We start from the raw sequence: 20,894 nt of genomic DNA on the forward strand, positions 1-20,894 counted from the left end.
TGAGGGTATCAAAACCGTGTATCATTTTTAAAGGCTGGCTTCTCTTATAGAGTGGCCCTTCAGGGCACCTTAAAAACGAACGGATACCTTGGAGCATGAACTGATAGGCGTTATCAGAGATGGAGAAGATGTGGGGTGGAGCCTCAATCCTCTTTTTGCCTCTGTATCCTGTGACAACCACAGAGTCATACACTGGGAGCCACTTGTAGGGGTTCACAGTGACGCAGAACAGCCCTGAGTAGGTCTGTTTTAAGAAGAGGACATACATATTAGATGTCACCTTCATACATACACACAGCTAGTTTTGTTTCATGTTCAAACTGGTCTCACGTAGATCATCCATGCTGCATAGCGCTCTTTGAGGTTATACAGCACAGAAGGCTCGCTGAGGTGGGTCATCATGGCCATGTCCTCAATCTTATCAAACTTTGGGGGGTTCATGGGGAAGACTTCATCATCCTTTACAGTGAGGTTCTGCAGCAAAACAGTGAAGAATTACTTTAAGAATATGTAGCACCATTATGAAATAAAGTGTGAGGATATGCAGTCATTACCTTTACTTGTGTCTATTGTATTGTATGATATGATAATAGATGGCTACATACCTTCCCACCCTGAATTTCAACTGTGGCTTTGCCGCCCTCCTTCTTCACTAGTTTCCCCTTCAAATACATCTGAGTGGGCTCCACCACGTAATAAGCTGTTTTGGCATCAAAGGGAGTGTTTTGAGCCTCTATTCTCTCCCTTTCAGACTTCCGGAGGTATATGGCCGCCGGGCCAAAACACTCCATTTCCGCGTCGCTACTCATGGCACCTCTGTAAAAATAAAGTATAAATGAAATAATGAAGTTTGTCTTTAAAAAAGATATTTCACAATTAGATTCAATAAAATAAAAAGTGCATGGCTTATTAATACATCTTCAAGTCACTGATTGCATGAGCGTTATTTACCTTTTTGTTGCCAAGTGATGCAGTTGTTTTGCGGATACTAAAAAAAAGTCAAAGTCAAGTTAGAAAAAGAAATGTCTCACTAAAGCTGAAAGCGCTGATCACTGCAAAAAGCGCGATAGAGGACTCACCTTCGTTGGAAGCCTGTCAGTCCAAAACTTTTGACAAGCCTATGAGTGCTTCTTTTATACTGAAATCTCTGGACACCACGCAGGGGCAACCCTCCTGTTTAGGTCACTGAGCTTGTCTAAGAATGATGTCAGATGGCTTCCCCACCTCATCATCACAACTGGTGTCACCTTATCCTCTTTAATACAAAAACAAACAGAACAAAACCCAGAGTGAAATCAGATTCCTGTCCAAAAACCAACCAGCTGGTTATGAATATGCATCTTAACACTTCCTTATGTTGTACTTTGTACTTTGTGCAAAATTATTAACTACTAGGAATAATCGAAAAACACTGTATTCTTTAGTTACTTTTTTATATATCTGAAAATTAAAAATTAAGCTATTAAACAAAATCTTTATGTGAGCCGGACAGTCTTTTTTTATAGGATTATGTTGTCAATCTGCATGCACACATTTAAGTTTGTTATACTCTCAAACAAACTTTGACATTGTTTCAAACATCTCTTGAGAATAGGGCCAAGTGTTCAGCTGAAGCTAATTTAAGATCCCATTATGGTCCATTATACTTTCTCTCCTAAGAAAGGTGACACCTAGGATGCAGTGAAAGTATTCTCTTGTGGTGCGATTAAGTTGCGATAAAAGGTGCTATTCAATATGCCTGGCCTTTCTTTACAGTCTTATTAGGACTTAGAGCAAATATAGCCTCCAGCTCACAAATGCCCCAGCTCTTACTTTTGCAATTGTTGACAAATGCATTGAACGCTTCTGTTAATTACATGTCAGATGTATTTCAGCATCCTGTTACGAAGCACCTCAGAAAACATTCCAGCCTCTAAAGCTCCTTATTCTTGGTTCAGAGTATCAGTATTGTGACTAGGTCATAAACTCAACACGTTCAATTAAGTTCTGTGTGGTGGTAAGTAGAGATCTATAGAAGTTTGTTTCTGCTCCTCTGTAGTTTGATGAGCTTAATGGGTGCATGGTGCTAGCATTGCTTATTGTTTGGTTCTTGCGGGGGCCTCTGATGCTACAAATGTAAGTAAGTATTTGTGAAAATGTGCAACCCAAATGAGGTATGTAACTGTGTGGTTCATGGTACTTACAGTTAATATAGTTTAGAGAAAGAAAAAAGCTATTTATCTTTCTTGACTATAGTAGTTAAGTGTAGCACGTTGGTTGCCAGTGTTGACACATGATGGTAACAATGGTCAGATGAGCTAATTTCAGTCAGAAAAATATAATCTTGGAAAACAGAAATTGTTCAATGAGAACTTCTTGTGGTTTCTCAATTACCATTAATACTCATAATCATCATTTTGAGCAGAGCTTATGTTCCTTTATGGTTTAAGTAAACACGCAGAGATTAAATTATGTAATCAAAAGGAAATTAACATAATAATTACATTTAAAACAAATTGTTTCACCCGCTACTATTTTAGTTATATGGAGAACCAATAATCAACTGCAAATATTTGCCTTAATGAAAACACATTAACAACTTGTCCACTTAACAGACCACCTGTTGGTTTTTGGTAAACACCATCTAGTCTTCAGGGTGGCCAAGACATTTTTGAATTCCAAGGCAGCTAATATTCCCTTGTGTGTTATAAATAAGATATTTCTGTGCAGGTGTCACGCAGCACACAAATTTTGTTTGTGTGTGTGCATGGGAGTGTGTGTGTGTGTGTGTGTGTGTGTGTGTGTGTGTGTGTGTTACCATTTACTCGACTAGGAGAGAGAAATTCAAATTAGCAAGGGCAGAAAGGGAGTGAGGAAAAGAGAGATTGAGAGTGATGCTTTTCTTTGCTGTTTTCTCGAGTCGACACCGAAACGGAAACATTTTGAATTGCATTTATATTGAAAGCAGCTCACGTTCAAGTAAGTTAAATCCTAATTACAGAATTCACAAGTTTGTCAATAATGTAAATGTAACCTGCTTATCACAACATTGTCTGTACTTAGATGTGTAGTACTTATAATATTGAAGTGGTTACCTGTAAAGATTAAAAAAGGTTGATGGATGATGCAAAGGTGTTTATGTGCTGACTGCATCACGTGTGATTTCCTTTTCAGAATCATGAAAACTATACCTTCAGTCTGCATCTCATCTCATCGCTAGAATTATACAGGTAGGATTGTAATTCTCCTATTATCTATTTCATTTGAGACACTGTGAAATTATATAAACATATTTTGTAAAAGTATACAACATAATGACTTCTTGTTATTATGTAATGCAGTGATGGTATGAGATGCATGCTGATATCCGGCCTGGGACTGAATGCCTTTTCCATCAACTGAAATTTCAAAGTAGGTAAAGACATAATTTCCAGTCAAGTGAAATTCCTCTAATCTTCTTCAGCTTGTTTGTATATTTATATATAATGTATGATTTTCTAAAACTAAAAATACTCAAAACTCAACACTCACATATCTGAATATAACAGAGTGACTGGTATGGAGTACTGAAAATAACAAGGTCAGAGTTAAAAGCTTTAAAGTCTTTTACTGTCAAAAGGTGGTTGCTGAGTAATGATAACACTCTAAATTAGTTTGTGAGTGTGTGCGCATGTGTATTATTAATGCATGCGTTAAATTAATTTAGTATTCAGTCAGTACAGTATTTCATTAAGATTAGGGTAAAGCTTTGGTCATCATTTGCTAGAAATTTAAACTTCAGTCATTTAAAACAATGGCATGAGTTGGGCGTGGATGAAGTTGAAGGTAGAGTGCATACTGCCACCACAGCCACAACGCTTTTTAATACCACACTACTCATGTCATGGTGAGGAAATATTTTCAATAGAGCACACAATGTGGAGATAAGATGAAGATAAGGAGCCTGATGTCATGACATTTTGTGAAATCAGCATGAAGTATGTAAATGTAAAATATATTGTCTGTATTTACATTTCAGCAATTCAGTTTTGTTTAGTTTAGATTGATGAGAATCAGGAACGCCACGTAACTCCTGCAAATTTCCAGTTCATTCTAGATCTCCCCGAACACAGACGTGAGTGCATGAAGCTGTCGGTGATGAATTTCTTTGGTAAGTGTGCTCAGTGCTAACACTCTGCTAAAGTAACCTTTTGTTCGTGAGTGGTGCATTTTAACAAAACCACCAATAACTTTTTATTTTATTTTATTAATCTTAAGAAAACATGGCTTTTTACCTTGCGTTTTGATAAAATAGCATCTCATAATTTTGGATCCCAATTGTTAATTGAGTTAATTGAGTGACATGCCAATTTGTACTGGGTTGTACTTCTGTTCTAAGACAATTTGAGACTTTTCTATGTAAGAGATACGCGTTTCAACTAATTTTCTTGAATATACTGTTTCAGTTGTGTGTACGTCTATAAGGGACAATCAGCTACCAGATACCAGTTTAAGGTATATTGTATTTTATCAAATTATTAAAGTAATGGTAGTAAAATGAATCAGAATGAAATTCAAATGTTCCATATGCACATAATAAATAATGGACATATCAAACCAATTTAGTTAGTTGTAAGTTGTTAGTTAGTAAAATATGATGTTCATGTTAAATGTTTATTCTTAACTTTGTACTGTACTATGTACAGTTGTAGCAGATTTCTTTGTATTTTGCACATTTCTTCATCTTGTATTTAGAAATAGATTCATTCATATATTGATGTGTTTGTAATTCTGGTCATTTCTGTTCCCTACAGGTAAGTGCTTCTCTACATTGGTATGCAGATGAGTATCCAGTTCTTCACTTCACTTCGCATGAATGAGCCTTCCCATATCACTGTATTTCCGAGCCAACACTTTTTCATCCAGGAATACTTTCAATTATACAGACGGACAGTTAACATGTTCATTCTGTGAGTCGTGCACACCGATGCGAATAAAGGTCATTTGGACGATTTATTGAGAACTATTGGTATTATTTCCCTTTATCATTGAGGATTTTCTACTGTGTCCTATGTTCTCTACAATTCTATAAAATTACAGAAAAAGTAGTTTCAAAAACATTTTCAAGTAGTTAGTGTTATACCTTCAGCTATCGCTCAAACTTTTCTTTGAGTTCACGTGGATGTTTCATCTCACTCAGGTCTCCTTTCTTCTTCTTCTTCCACTCCTGTGTAAGGCAGATGGAATAATATAGCATCAGTTAGTTTGTTTTCTATTTTAATACATTTTTCTTGTTTTCTTGATTGGAAAAGTGCAAATCCAGCAAAAATGTACAATGCATTTAATACAGTTAATCTGTTTTCTATTTAGTCGTTATGAAATGGTTTAAAGGGACACTCAACCTATTTTACACAAGACGTTTGGTTTTCATGGAGTAAAACACAGCCTGTGAAACTCTAGAGGAGGTTTCCAAAGTTGGAAAAACAACTTGAAGGATAGGATTTGGTCACCCATCACTTGTGTATTAGGAGGGAATCTCTTAACAGGAGGTAAGATTACAGCAAGCAGTAACTGTTTGCATGTACACATGAGCATGTGAGTACTGTATTAAGACAAAATACTGTGAATCTCTTGTTTCTTGTGTCTTGTGAGTATCCTGGAGTACCCCTTAAATAAAAACATAACCGCCATGCTCACTATTGCCCCCTCAGGACAGATAGGCTACTGATGCTTGAGTGAAGTAATTAATGATTATTTGTGTGTCTATACTGGGTGCATTACAACAGTTGCACACAGTAGGTGACACATAACCATCTTGTAACAGAACTCTGTGACTGGTTATACTTTCATACTGTAAAAAGGCAATACAAGAGCTGCCCAATATTAATTTAAATAAACTTAAATTTCAGTTCACAGTGAACTACAGTACTGCACTACATTTGAAATCATATTATACAATAGTGAAGTAATGAATAAACAATTACAACCCAAAAGAGTTTATTCAGGAAAGCAATTAGCAGAATTTTATCTTGACTGCCATATTTCTAAAAACAATGCATGTAAGCGATGTCAGTGGGTTTGGAAAACCCACTAAATGAAAACATCAAATATCAAAAAAATGTCAACACACCTGCTGTGAAAAGCACAGGCAAAGACACAAATAGTGAAGTGCTGACATGTTTGTACTAAAACCTCTAAACATGAATCACAATTTGTGAATAGAAATCTAAATCTGTGAATGTGTCATACCATATTTTAAAAGGGTTATGATGGACTGTCCAGGGTGTTTCCTTTTGCCTTCTGTCCGATGCGCGGTGGGATAGATTCAAACATGCCTTTGTGAACCAGAACAGGGACAAAGTAAAGATGAAACATAAGTGAATTCATATTTCTAAATGCGTACTTACAATTCTGTATCAACAATAAATTATTCTAGAATACTTTAAATACTAACATTTAATACTCAGTATGAGTTGGTGGAGTAATGTTACGGGACCAGAGGATGATGATAGAGAAGCTGGTAACATAAGCAGCATGTTTGCACCTTTGCAACTTGAGGCTCCCTCTGGTGTTTATAAGATGTCAGTGACCTCCACCGCCAACAATAGCACACACACATCCTTGTGACAGTCATTAGCACCACCAGGACCTGAGAGCACTCCAAGCAACCACTCTCAGTGTGGTCATATAGAAAGGCTTGTTTCAAGTTACTGCACAAACCTTTTATCAGCTTTATCAACAATTTGCATCATCCAGATGTCACAGAAAGGCCAATCACTGTGTATCTTAAATCATTTCAAACATTATTTGCTCAGTGGCCGGATGTTGTCAGATTTTATCTACATGGAACCAGCAGCTTCCAAAATATTGTATATGACTAACAGACTGTTAAAGACAGATCTACAGTCACCCCCTGAACGTCTCACCATCTCACATCCAAATCCCAGGAGCTCGACCACAAGATGGACAAGTAGCAAGTAGCCAGGGTCAAAATCCAACACAGAGACCTAATTTTAACCAACAAACCCTAAACCTTGTCACAAACAAAATGTTTTGACATTCTTCAAAATGACAACAATTACCCTCCCTGCTTCTTGGAGCGGTATTTCAGTACAGCTTAATGTGAACAGGCATTGAAAGATTTCAAGACAATATTACAATGTACATCTTGTATGAAAAACACCAAAGCAGTTTTAATACAGGCGTTCTTTAAAAGAATTTGTTACCACCACCCTTGACATTGCTGAGGACCTTGAAGCTACGGCTGCAAAGTTAGTGAGCGTCACATACGCATCCTTATTTTACAAACCAAAAACATTTCACTTACATAATACTTCATCGTTCTAAAACAGCCATAAGTATGATTCTAAATAGTCAATGATTGATGAAATTAAAAGTCAGTCGATAGACAGTTAGTGTTTACACATAACTACCAACACCTTTCTATAGAATTTAACATTTAAAAAATACAATAACAGAATTAGATTACAATTTATAAATATATATGTACTTACATTGTTAAACATGGATGCTACTGTTACTGTAAATGTATCTCCATGCTCTTTGTGCTCAGCTTGTAGACTGGAATGTCACTTGGTTTGTTATCCTGAGTCCAGTTGTTTCTGCTTGACAAATGAAAAAACTGACAGATGGAGATCAAAGGCCATAAAAACACAATAAGCCTCTTGAGCATGCGGCATTTGGCTTGAGCATCAACACAAGCTTGGTGCTATATTTGAGTTTTGCCCTAATAAGACAGAAGATTACAGAGCAGGTATCATGTAACTCATGTTCATTGAAGACAGAGGCTCATTATATCTTCTTGGTAACCACTTGAGAATTTCTTCTTCTTATTCACTGCCGCAAGTAGAAACTCTTTCCAATGGAAACAGTGCCTAATGGCTGTCTACCCACACTTTTAAATTTTGCCAGCTGTGTGCCACGTTCTTGGCAAAACATTTTTGGCTACAAGTGCACTTGCCATCTATGACAACATCTTCTATCCCATCACATACTGTAGACTTCTGATAAATAAAACAGCTTTGAATGTAAAGCCCTAAACATACTGAACTTAAGTATTCACAAAAAAAAACTAATGGTGAGGTGATTTGTAAAACTTAAAGGAAGTAGAGCTGGAATCCATCACTCAGTTGTTCTGCATAAAGGGACTGTGTCAGTCTCCCTTGCGTATCCTTCAAGAGCAAGAATAAGAACAGCTGTTGGCACTGTTGTGAGAAATAATACCCTGGCAATCCTTCCTTTTCTTTAAAGCTCATTGGCACTCATTTCATTTTTTAATCATTTGTGACCTGTAAGGACTGTGAAACAGTATATCAGTGACTTTTTAAAGGTTCCCCAAAGCATGACAAGGAGCTCCTGTTGTGCCAGGGAGCATTATAAAGATGCATTAGTCACACCTTTGGACTGCCTCCAAGCACTGAGCCAACTTCACATCTTCTTCACCTTATTGGCATACACACTAGTATCCACAAGCAGAACCAACCTCACATCGGCATGCTACATTAGCATGTACTAAACTCATAAGTAAAAAGAAAAAAGTTTAAAGTGTAAATACATCTCAAAATATTGCTCCCATCTCCCATCTTCGCAATTTATGACAACAATTATTACAAAGGGCAACGCTAAAAGAAACACAACTGCCTAATTTGTTTGCCAATAATCACAAGAATATGAATAATGTGTCTAAAAACCAAAACCTCAATTCCCAACAAATTCTAAGTCTGACAATGATCTGGCATGGAAGACATTCATGACAACTGTGTAATGTGACAGCTTGAGGTAAGAACTACGACTGCACAAGCATCATGCCTGGCGACATGACCAAATACAGCAATACACATGTGATAGGCTCCCATCACTCCATATAAAAAGGCACAGCAAACCTCCACAAGGGACAGGCACTCAGCAAAGGTAAGTTTCTTAGTGGCTCAGATGTATTTAAGTTCATTAAACTACTCCAATACAAGATGTTATACTTACAATACTGCCATATGATTTGTATTAAGTCAATATTGTGTTTAAAATACAGAAGCTAAACATTTATATGATGACAAACAGTTTTAACGTCTCATCAATAGAATTGTGTTTCATTTTCACCTAATTTTAAAATCAAATGTGATAGAGGTAACTCTCGGAGGTACTGTAGCGTTACCCTAACCTTACATCTTTGCTTCTTTTTTCAGAAGTCTGCACTGAAATCTGTCAGAAGAAGCCCTGTTCACCTGGTGTGCTCCAAGGTAAATTAGGCTTCAAATTTGTCCTGGAGAATAACTCAAGATGAGATAATGTGTAATTACCAGTGCATATGTACTATGCATGTGAACATCACAATCTTGTTAGTACCCTGCAAAGTTCTGCTATACCAGTAGCTACCTGTATTTAACCAGTCTTAATGGTAGAGCATTCATTTGACTACAGTAGTAGAAGACATTGTAGAAGTCAGTATTTGGGCACCCATTTATCTACTTTCCTGGCATTTAAAATGACTATTGTTTTGTTTCCTCTCGTGCAGTAAAGGGTCGCTATGAGTGGGGACGCGGATATGGAGTGTTTTGGCCCGGCGGCCCTTTACCTCCGGAAGCGAGAAAGAGAGCGAATTGAAGCTCAAAACACTCCCTTTGATGCTAAAACGGCGTACTTTGTGACTGAGCCCAAAGAGATGTACCTCAAGGGGAAACTTACTAAGAGAGAGGGCGGCAAAGCCACCGTGGAGACTCTCTGTGGAAAGGTGAGCATGATGGCAGTGGAATAAAAAAAAAATATATTTTGAATGAATTTCTTGTTCACATCACTTTTCATGTCCCTGTGAAAACTGCTCATGTACAAACATAAGTCAGTGTGACAGACTGCGTGCTCCTCTGTGAGAAGTTCTCTTTTTCTGTTTCAATCAAAGGAACTCAATTCATTTAAAAAGGTTTTGTTAACATTACAGTTTATAAAGAGCATATTTGTGATGGAACAAAATATGTTCAGCACTCTAATTTATCTGCAATAAACCCTGAGGGGAAGGTGAACAGGTGGTTTTGGTTTTATAAATCATAACCTCTGGTTGTACCACAAATAATAATGAATACTGACCAACTCACTCTCATCACTGTCAAAACTGAAGTCCTGTGTCGTTTCCGTCCCTGTAACAGACGATCACTGTAAAAGAAGATGAAGTCTTCCCCATGAACCCTCCAAAGTTCGATAAGATTGAGGACATGGCCATGATGACCCACCTCAGCGAGCCTTCTGTGCTGTATAACCTCAAAGAGCGCTATGCAGCATGGATGATCTACGTGAGTTTTGTGGAGGAGAGAGATAACTTTGATAGCACATAGCATGAATTTATAGAAAAATGTATCATTCCTTCATATTTCACACTGTTACAGACCTACTCAGGGCTGTTCTGCGTCACTGTGAACCCCTACAAGTGGCTCCCAGTGTACGACTCAGTGGTTGTCACAGGATACAGAGGCAAAAAGAGGATTGAGGCTCCACCCCACATCTTCTCCATCTCTGATAACGCCTATCAGTTCATGCTCCAAGGTATCAGTCAGTTAGTAAGTTACTCTGTGTCCAGAAATACAGCAGCTGCATTTTAGAAGTCGACTCTTAACTGTTGTGCGCCATTTTGTTGTCTTGCAGATAGAGAAAACCAGTCAATCCTGATTACGTAAGTGACAGTTCTTTATATTATCTATAAACATTGGCAACAGTAGTAATATTATTCATTTTAAATAACATTTATGAACACACCACTCAACCCAGTGGAGAATCCGGTGCAGGAAAGACTGTCAACACCAAACGTGTCATCCAGTACTTTGCGACAATCGCAGTGGCTGGAGGAAAGAAGTCAGAACAGGTTTCTGGCAAGATGCAGGTAAGAGAAGTTGAATATTAATATGAAGTCTAAAATCTAAAGAAGATGAGTATTGTGACATTGACAAAATTAATGTTATTTCAAGGGGTCACTGGAAGATCAAATCATCGCAGCAAACCCACTGTTGGAAGCTTATGGTAATGCCAAGACTGTGAGGAATGACAATTCTTCACGTTTTGTAAGTTCTTTTTGGGATTTCTCTTTGACTTGAAATTGTTTGCTATTTTGTGACAACAATCATTCACCATGACATTAATTTAAATGTTAATCTGTTTTTGCAAAGGGCAAATTTATCAGAATTCACTTTGGGTCAACTGGAAAGCTGGCTTCAGCTGATATTGAAACATGTAAGATTTTTCATGAAACTCTTCTGTTTATATTACACAGTCATCTCTTTCAGTTGTGCTTCACGAGAGATTTTACTTAATTTGTTCACAACATAAATCCATACAGATCTGCTGGAGAAGTCTCGAGTGACGTTCCAGCTGTCTGCTGAGAGGAGCTACCACATCTTCTATCAGCTCATGACAGGCCACAAACCTGAGCTGATAGGTGTGAGATTAGTGAATGATGACGTCAGTTATTCTACAGCAAGTGAACAACAATGGCTTATATGTTCTGTTATATTTACATATGTTTTTTCTCCTTTCTTCAGAGGCTCTCCTGATCACCAAAAATCCATATGACTATCACATGATCAGTCAGGGTGAAATCACTGTCAAGAGTATCGACGACATTGAAGAATTCATTGCTACTGATGTGAGGACAACTTTGACGCTTTGATGATTGCTTTTACAGCGATTACAAATCACTGTTCACTTTGATGATTACTATTGTTATTATGTACATTGGTACACGTTACCAATTCATTATAGCTCTGCCACAAATCCAACACCTTTATGAAGCTTGTCATTTTTACTGGGTTTTTTTTATCAATGAGAGGTTGATTCAACTCTATGGTAATTTTGAGGGAGTAATTTATGGTACTGTTGCACTTGATTCTTAAATGTATTAGCAACTAGTGTAGAGGAGAATAGAACTAATACAATTACACCATTTTGATTTTACCAAAATTGTACTACTTTTTACTTCAAGGCAAAGTCAGCTTTATCACAGTTGTTTACTTCCAAGAATAATGTAAGTTTGTGTTTTAAACTGACAGACTGCCATTGACATCCTGGGCTTCACTGCAGAGGAGAAGTCATGCATTTACAAGCTGACTGGAGCTGTAATGCATCACGGAAACATGAAGTTTAAGCAGAAGCAGCGTGAGGAGCAGGCTGAGCCCGATGGCACTGAGGGTATGACACCCACGCTCCACAAGCTTTAATGCAAAAGTCAAGTTTTTGCCATTTGAAAGAGAACTTGCGATTTAGAGGTAAATGTATTATCCTAGAATGGGTTTTAAAGATGATTATTTGTGTGCTTCTTTTAGTGGCAGATAAAATCGCGTACCTCATGGGTCTGAACTCTGCTGATTTGCTAAAAGCACTGTGCTACCCCAGAGTGAAGGTTGGGAACGAGTATGTGACCAAAGGTCAAACTGTCCCTCAGGTATGGGATGCAACCAAAAAAAATCAAATTAATACATACAAAAGACTGTCTTCCATTTACACATTTAAAGACATTTACATATAGATAATACAGGCAACCATGGCAAGTTCTTTGGATCGTAGCTTTTTAACCTGTTTAACCCCTGTAACAGTGAATACATTTTGTTCATTTTTACAACATGCTTGTTAACATTGTATTATTCGTATGTAAAATCAGGTCAACAATTCCGTCATGGCTCTCTGCAAGTCTGTCTATGAGAAAATGTTCTTGTGGATGGTCGTCAGAATTAATGAGATGCTGGACACAAAGCAGCCCAGAAGCTTTTTCATCGGCGTCCTGGATATTGCTGGGTTTGAAATTTTTGATGTAAGTATGCTTAGCTGATACTACATAATCTGATGCAGCTTCATTTAAAGCTGAGAGTACACATACATCGTTTCACTTTTAGATAATGTTAGGCCTTTGCTGACCTTTGATGTCTTGATTTTTTTAGTTCAACAGCTTGGAGCAGCTGTGCATCAACTTCACCAATGAAAAGCTGCAACAGTTTTTCAACCACCACATGTTCGTCCTGGAGCAAGAAGAGTACAAGAAAGAGGGAATTGAATGGGAGTTCATTGACTTTGGTATGGACTTGGCTGCCTGCATTGAACTGATTGAGAAGGTGAGCGACATGATATGTATTCACACACACAGAAAACTACCTGAAGACTTGAAAGCTTTAAAATAATAATTTCATCATGACAGCCAATGGGCATCTTCTCCATCCTTGAAGAGGAGTGCATGTTCCCCAAGGCAACAGACATCACCTTCAAGAACAAACTGTATGACCAGCATCTTGGTAAAAGTGCCCCCTTCCAGAAACCCAAACCTGCCAAAGGCAAAGCTGAGGCCCATTTCTCCCTGGTGCACTATGCTGGCACTGTTGACTACAATGTCAGTGGCTGGCTGGATAAGAACAAAGACCCCCTGAACGACTCAGCCGTTCAGCTCTACCAGAAGTCTTCAGTGAAGCTGTTGGCTCACCTCTATGCATCACATGCCTCAACAGAAGGTGGGGATTATATTTTAAAGACCAGAATTTGGAGGTGTTTACTGGTGTTTTCATTAGAAAATACAGTGGTTGATTTGTAGCTTAAGTATAAGAATGACATTTAAATAAAAATGTATTACATTTGTTCAAGCTAATAATTCAAATTTATTTTCATGGTACAGCTGAGGCTGGTGGGAAAAAAGGCGGCAAAAAAAAGGGTGGGTCTTTTCAAACCGTATCTGCTCTGTTCAGGGTAAGCATGACAAATAACTATCTCACTACAAATCTACAATATAATATGTACTCTACTATATTCCCAAATGCTGCTAAAGGTAACATCCAGGGAAACAGACCTTGTTATGTTTTATTAGGTAACAATTAGATTTTTTCCATATTTCAGGAGAATTTAGGCAAGTTGATGACCAACTTAAGGAGCACTCATCCTCATTTTGTGCGTTGTTTGATTCCAAATGAATCAAAGACACCTGGTAAGCCTAATATTAGTATCAATTTAAGCATTTAAAAACTACTGTTATTATGCCACACAAGACTGAACTTGCATGTCTTTAAGGTCTCATGGAGAACTTCCTGGTCATCCACCAGCTGAGGTGTAACGGTGTGCTGGAAGGTATCAGGATCTGCAGAAAGGGCTTCCCCAGCAGAATCCTCTATGGTGACTTCAAGCAGAGGTAATTACTAACATTCACTGTATTTTGACAATATTATGATAAATTATTCACCATCAATTAATTTCCCTCCAATCAGATACAAAGTATTGAATGCCAGTGTCATTCCTGAGGGACAATTCATCGACAACAAAAAGGCCTCCGAGAAACTCTTGGGCTCTATTAATGTTGACCATACTCAGTACAAATTTGGACACACAAAGGTAATCTGTTTGTCTGTTAGGAGTGTTGTTGTTTTTTAATGATACTGCAAGTAAGCGTAACAATTCATGTCAAGTAACACTTGGTTTTAGGTGTTCTTCAAAGCCGGTCTGCTGGGAACTCTGGAGGAGATGAGAGATGATAAACTTGCGATCCTGGTCACAATGACTCAGGCTCTCTGCAGAGGTTTCCTCATGAGGAGAGAGTTTGTCAAGATGATGGAGAGGAGGTACTGTAGACATTTAGCCTCATACATCAAAGTCTAACTGTACATTTGTAGATGACAACTTGATCATAATTTTAAAACCAAATATTTACTTTGAAAACCTAATCCATACTTCTTATCAATATAGCTTTAAGAATCGGAATGAATCTGTTTGTTTACTTTGATACCTGTTTTCCCCAGGGAGGCGATCTATTCTATCCAGTACAACATCCGCTCATTCATGAATGTCAAAACCTGGCCATGGATGAAGCTGTACTTCAAGATCAAGCCTCTGCTGAAGAGTGCCGAGACTGAAAAAGAGATGGCGCACATGAAGGAGGACTTTGAAAAGACCAAAGAGGAGCTAGCAAAGGCTCTGGCTAAGAAGAAAGAACTGGAGGAGAAGATGGTTTCTCTGCTGCAGGAGAAGAATGACCTGCAGCTACAAATTCAGTCTGTATGTTAAAAAGAAAGACGTAATTTGCTACTTCCTGGATTTTTACAAAAAAAATATATATTATGTTAACTGTATGTCATTGCAAATCTAGGATAGTGAAAACCTCAGTGATGCAGAGGAAAGATGTGAGGGGCTCATTAAAGCAAAAATCCAGCTTGAGGCCAAACTCAAAGAGACGGCTGAGAGACTGGAGGATGAGGAGGAAATGAATGCTGAGCTGACGGCAAAGAAGAGGAAGCTGGAGGACGAGTGCTCTGAGTTGAAGAAAGACATTGATGACTTGGAGCTCACCCTGGCCAAAGTGGAAAAGGAGAAACATGCCACTGAGAACAAGGTTGGTATATCTTTCATAAGGCCTTAAAGTCTAAAGACTAAAATTCTTTAAACTTATTTTCCATTATTACGAATACAGGTTAAAAACCTGGTTGAGGAGATGGCATCTCAAGATGAGACTATTGCCAAATTGTCCAAAGAGAAGAAAGCCCTCCAAGAGGCCCATCAGCAGACCCTTGATGACCTGCAGGCAGAGGAAGACAAAGTCAACACTCTGACGAAGGCCAAGACCAAGCTGGAGCAGCAAGTGGACGACGTATGTAACAATAATAAACATTGATTTCAGTCCCCTTGAAAATACAAAACAAAAAATAATGCCTCATCTTGGTTAAAACAGCTTGAAGGTTCCCTGGAGCAAGAAAAGAAGCTCCGTATGGATCTTGAGCGAGCTAAAAGAAAGCTTGAAGGGGATCTGAAACTGGCCCAGGAATCCTTAATGGATCTGGAGAATGACAAGCAGCAGTCTGAGGAGAAAATAAAGAAGTAAGTGAACTTTAACTCATCAATTTCACGTCTGACCTAACTGTATTTGTTCATCATACAGTAGCCAGAATAAAATCTTGCTCTAGCCTCGTAGAGCATACTATATTGAAAAAGTGTATGGTGGATGTAATGTTTATGAATTTCTGTCCCCGCACAGGAAGGACTTTGAAACAAGCCAGCTTCTTAGCAAGATTGAGGATGAGCAATTACTTTCTGCTCAGCTTCAGAAAAAGATCAAAGAACTTCAGGTTGGTACAGTATCTTAATAGTATCTAACAGTAACTGCACTCCATTGACTTTGGATGACCCAGATGCGCTTGACTTGTTCTTATATATTAGAACGTGGCTATGTTTATGTTGTTTTTCAAAATGTAAATATTAGGCTCGTATTGAGGAGCTGGAGGAGGAGATTGAGGCTGAGCGGGCTGCTCGGGCCAAGGTGGAGAAGCAGAGGTCTGATCTCTCCAGGGAACTTGAGGAGATCAGCGAGAGGCTCGAAGAAGCTGGCGGAGCAACGTCTGTTCAGATAGAGATGAACAAGAAGCGCGAGGCCGAGTTTCAGAAGCTGCGTCGGGATCTGGAAGAGTCCACCCTGCAGCACGAGGCCACCGCTGCAGCTCTCCGCAAGAAGCAGGCTGACAGTGTGGCAGAGCTGGGAGAACAGATCGATAACCTCCAGAGAGTCAAACAGAAGCTGGAGAAAGAGAAGAGCGAATACAAGATGGAGATCGATGACCTCAGCAGCAATATGGAGGCTATCGCCAAATCAAAGGTAAAGTAAAAACATTACTCCGCTACACTTCTGCCTTTATTTGGCTCTCACTGAATTAGACTACATTGTGTTACTTTAGATCAACACAACTTTTGTTCATTTCAGACTAATCTGGAGAAAATGTGTCGTACTCTTGAGGATCAACTGAGTGAGCTCAAGACAAAAAATGAAGAACATGTGCGACAACTGAATGACATTGGGGTACAAAGGGCAAGACTGCAAACAGAGAATGGTGAGAAAAATATATTTTTTATGTATTTTATTACTAATCCTAACCTATTTTTTCCAATGCAATTCCCATGTTTGGATACTGATTAGTTCTAACTCTCCATCTCTCCTCAGGTGAAATGAGTCGCCAGCTGGAGGAGAAAGAGGCCCTGATCTCTCAGCTGACGAGGAGCAAGCAGGCTTATACGCAGCAGATTGAGGAGCTCAAGAGGCACGTTGAAGAGGAAGTTAAAGTATGTGCACATTAAAAACACTATCACAGAACTGCAGTGTTACACGATTAAATCAGGTCAAAGCTTGAAGAACACATTTCAGTTGATAAAAAATGTCTCTATTTCTTTGTAAGGCCAAGAACGCCCTGGCTCATGCTGTTCAGTCGGCTCGCCATGACTGCGACCTGCTCAGAGAGCAGTATGAGGAGGAGCAGGAGGCCAAGTCTGAGCTGCAGCGTGCGATGTCCAAGGCCAACAGCGAGGTGGCTCAGTGGAGATCCAAATACGAGACTGATGCCATTCAGCGCACTGAGGAGCTGGAGGAGGCCAAGTAAGTTGTTACAATTTTAGCTTTGTATAAACACTATCAATGATACATTTAAGCACTTCCATCGCAGCACTGAGCACACTTTCAGCTGGTTGTTTGGGAGGGATGCACCTACATAGGAGTCTGACATCACACTGTTGTCACATTCATTGATTCTATAACTCATCATGATATGTTTTATCAGGAAAAAGCTTGCCCAGCGTCTTCAGGATGCAGAGGAATCCATCGAGGCTGTGAATGCAAAATGTGCCTCTCTGGAAAAGACAAAACAGAGACTGCATGGTGAAGTGGAAGACCTGATGATCGATGTGGAGAGAGCTAACTCTCTGGCTGCTAACCTCGACAAGAAGCAAAGGAACTTTGACAAGGTTTGATTTTCATTTGTTCCTTGTGTGCTTAAATGATGTCCGTAGAATTGTGAATTACTGACACACATGGGTCTTTTTTATGTTTTCAGGTTCTTGCAGAGTGGAAGCAGAAGTATGAAGAATGCCAGGCAGAGCTGGAGGGATCTCAAAAAGAAGCTCGTTCTCTCAGCACTGAGATGTTCAAGCTGAAAAATTCATATGAAGAAGCTCTGGACCACCTGGAGACCCTGAAGAGGGAGAACAAGAATCTGCAACGTAGGCAAAGTTTTAAAAAAGCAGAATTGTTGATGTCTGATTGTGGAGATTTTCCAGATTTTAAACTGATTTTCCTTTTTACACATCAGCCTTTTGGACAGCTGTGTCATATGCTTTGTATGCTTACTGTGCCCCCCAGTGGGCCAACAGGTTCAATGTGCATTGTCCATGATTTCAAACTGCCATCAAATATAATGCAGTACATTACAGTTTTTTATAAATGTACAAATATACAGTATACAGTACATGTCTACGAAAGAAACAAAACAATGAATTCAGCTCGCACATACTGAAATAACTGCTTATGCCTTGTTTCTTACAGAGGAGATCTCAGATCTAACTGAGCAAATTGGAGAGAATGGAAAAACCATTCATGAACTGGAGAAAGGGAAAAAGACTCTAGAGACAGAGAAGTCCGAACTCCAGACTTCACTTGAAGAGGCCGAGGTACTGTCCTAAAATATCTCTTATTAAACACAATTTTAACTGATGCTTGAATTACACAAATGTTTTTTTTCAAGGCTACGCTGGAGCACGAGGAATCCAAGATTCTCCGCATTCAGCTTGAGCTCACCCAGGTCAAGAGTGAGGTCGACAGAAAAATCGCAGAGAAGGACGAGGAGATTGAGCAGATCAAGAGGAACAGCCAGAGAGTGATCGAGTCCATGCAGAGCACTTTGGATGCTGAGATCAGGAGCAGGAACGATGCCCTGAGAATCAAGAAGAAGATGGAGGGAGACCTCAACGAGATGGAGATTCAGCTGAGCCACGCCAACCGCCAGGCAGCTGAAGCCCAGAAACAGCTGAGGAACGTGCAGGGACAGCTTAAGGTATGGTGGCTTATTAAATAAAGTTTACTTTAGTTTACTTTATTTAGACTGCATTGCAAATTAGTTTTTTATTATTCATTTAGGATGCGCAACTGCACCTTGATGAAGCTATTAGAGGTCAGGAAGACATGAGGGAGCAGGTCGCCATGGTGGAGCGCAGGAACAACCTGATGCTGGCTGAGATCGAGGAGCTGAGAGCTGCACTGGAGCAGACGGAGAGAAGCCGCAAAGTGGCTGAACAGGAGCTGGTGGATGCCAGCGAGCGCGTGGGGCTGCTGCACTCTCAGGTAAATAAAAATTCAGTGACATGTGAAACACCTGACAACTGAAAATGACTATATGCAATGCAAACTATCATTTGTTTAGAATACCAGCCTCATCAACACCAAGAAGAAGTTGGAGGCTGACCTCATTCAGGTCCAAGGTGAAGTGGAAGATTCTGTCCAGGAAGCAAGAAATGCTGAAGAAAAGGCCAAGAAAGCCATCACTGATGTGAGTCATTGCCACACTTACTTACACACTGTACTTATAATGTACAATATACAGTTCACAACATGTCAGAGCTTAACATTGTGTGTTTCTCCGCTGTATCTAGTACTCTTGCAGTTAAAACATTCTGCAATAAGCTTATATCCAATAATATAAAATTCAACATTTCAGGCTGCCATGATGGCTGAAGAGCTGAAGAAGGAGCAGGACACCAGTTCTCATTTGGAGAGGATGAAGAAGAACCTGGAGGTGACAGTGAAGGACCTGCAGCACCGTCTGGATGAAGCTGAGAATCTGGCCATGAAGGGCGGCAAGAAGCAGCTCCAGAAACTGGAGGCTAGGGTAAGTGTCATGAGGACCAGCCTATTCAGATTTACTGTAAGCCAGGACATTTCGCAGTTTAAAATCACTGCATTCGTCTTTCAAGGTTCGAGAATTGGAGGCTGAAGTTGATGCTGAACAGAGGCGTGGTGCCGACGCTATCAAGGGAGTGCGAAAATATGAAAGAAGAGTAAAGGAGCTCACCTATCAGGTGCATTTCTATTTACAATACTAATACTTAAACTACTACATATACAAATGGTCATAATGATATATGGTACATAATAAAAAACAGTAGGCTTAAGCTAGTATTAAGTTTAGTATTACAGTGTTCTAACATTCCTGATTTACAACAGACTGAGGAGGACAAGAAGAATATTGCCCGACTTCAGGATCTGGTGGACAAGCTGCAGCTGAAAGTGAAATCCTACAAGAGGCAGTCTGAGGAAGCTGTGAGTACACCTACATCTCATAACGACACACACTCTGAATATGTCACTCAGTCCGCAGGTTGACTTCACTGTGGCTTATCATACAGGAGGAGCAGGCCAACACTCACCTGTCCAGGTACAGGAAGGTGCAGCATGAGATGGAGGAGGCGCAGGAGCGAGCTGACATCGCTGAGTCCCAGGTCAACAAGCTGAGAGCAAAGAGTCGGGAAATTGTGAAGGTAAAAAAGAACCATCTGAGATGAATCAAGTTTGTAGAAATGCTCATTTCATATAAGGATTCAACTTCACAATTTTGAGTATCTGGCCAAATGTTTTAAATGCCATTGTTCTGTCATTTCAGAGCAAGGATGCAGAGGAGTGAGGAAGAAATCAAGGTTATACAATAACAAGAAGTCATACAATATGAGTATCTTGTTACTTGTTCATGTTAAGCATGCTGTGATAACCAAAAGTCAATAAAACATAGATAGTTTGTTGCATCTTTTTTGTCTTTCCTTTCATTTCTCAATGACTGATTTAATGGTATAAAGATGAATATTAAACATTCTTGCATACTGAATGTTTTGAAGCCTTCAGGGGCTTACACTTTCATTCATTATAAATAAATATAAATATAAGAATAAGATATAGACTAATATTGTATATGGTACAATGTTATACAGACAATACCATCTTAAGTAATCATAATAAGGTGAGAACTGGGGATAAATAAAATGGTAATTGTTTTAGAAGACCTTTCTACATAAACAACAATAATCTCTTACATAGAGAACAGGCCATTTCACAACCAACCTGCTGCTGACCAAAGACATACTGGATATATCGAACAAACACAATGAGGGAG

At 39.1% G+C, this 20,894-nt stretch overlaps 2 protein-coding genes across 2 annotated transcripts in view; one reads left to right on the plus strand and one right to left on the minus strand.

Annotated features, from left to right (window-relative positions):
- Positions 1-809, minus strand: part of LOC139283161 (uncharacterized) — a 31,161-nt gene extending 30,352 nt beyond the window's left edge. The window contains 3 exon segments of the mRNA XM_070903119.1: positions 88-244; positions 331-474; positions 606-809. Of these exon segments, the coding sequence (XP_070759220.1) occupies positions 88-244; positions 331-474; positions 606-809 (505 nt within the window).
- Positions 810-9,195: 8,386 nt separating this feature from the next.
- Positions 9,196-20,529, plus strand: LOC139282412 (myosin heavy chain, fast skeletal muscle-like). The gene is made up of 40 exons (XM_070902111.1): positions 9,196-9,215; positions 9,491-9,706; positions 10,116-10,259; positions 10,353-10,509; positions 10,609-10,636; positions 10,732-10,843; positions 10,929-11,021; positions 11,127-11,190; positions 11,297-11,395; positions 11,499-11,602; positions 12,006-12,144; positions 12,279-12,397; positions 12,614-12,763; positions 12,891-13,061; positions 13,145-13,451; positions 13,613-13,683; positions 13,831-13,918; positions 14,002-14,119; positions 14,196-14,319; positions 14,410-14,546; positions 14,724-14,979; positions 15,071-15,313; positions 15,392-15,568; positions 15,650-15,795; positions 15,953-16,043; positions 16,178-16,567; positions 16,673-16,799; positions 16,910-17,028; positions 17,142-17,338; positions 17,520-17,703; positions 17,793-17,958; positions 18,281-18,405; positions 18,480-18,788; positions 18,872-19,075; positions 19,155-19,280; positions 19,449-19,619; positions 19,705-19,809; positions 19,955-20,050; positions 20,137-20,268; positions 20,391-20,529. The coding sequence occupies exons 2-40, from the start codon at positions 9,503-9,505 to the stop codon at positions 20,409-20,411; spliced, it is 5,814 nt and encodes a 1,937-aa protein (XP_070758212.1). The 5' UTR covers positions 9,196-9,215; positions 9,491-9,502; the 3' UTR covers positions 20,412-20,529.
- The last annotated feature ends 365 nt before the right edge of the window (positions 20,530-20,894 follow it).

The sequence above is a fragment of the Enoplosus armatus genome, chromosome 3, assembly GCF_043641665.1.
Source record: "Enoplosus armatus isolate fEnoArm2 chromosome 3, fEnoArm2.hap1, whole genome shotgun sequence".
Classification (NCBI taxonomy): Eukaryota; Metazoa; Chordata; class Actinopteri; order Centrarchiformes; family Enoplosidae; genus Enoplosus; species Enoplosus armatus.

Bases quoted from the DNA above. Each gene is read 5' to 3' on its own strand.
- LOC139282412 (XM_070902111.1), top strand. From the start codon at position 9,503: ATGAGTGGGGACGCGGATATGGAGTGTTTTGGCCCGGCGGCCCTTTAC. The intron at 14,120-14,195 runs GTAATTACTAAC...CCCTCCAATCAG, and splicing joins TATGGTGACTTCAAGCAGAG to ATACAAAGTATTGAATGCCA. The intron at 14,980-15,070 runs GTATGTTAAAAA...TTGCAAATCTAG, and splicing joins TGCAGCTACAAATTCAGTCT to GATAGTGAAAACCTCAGTGA.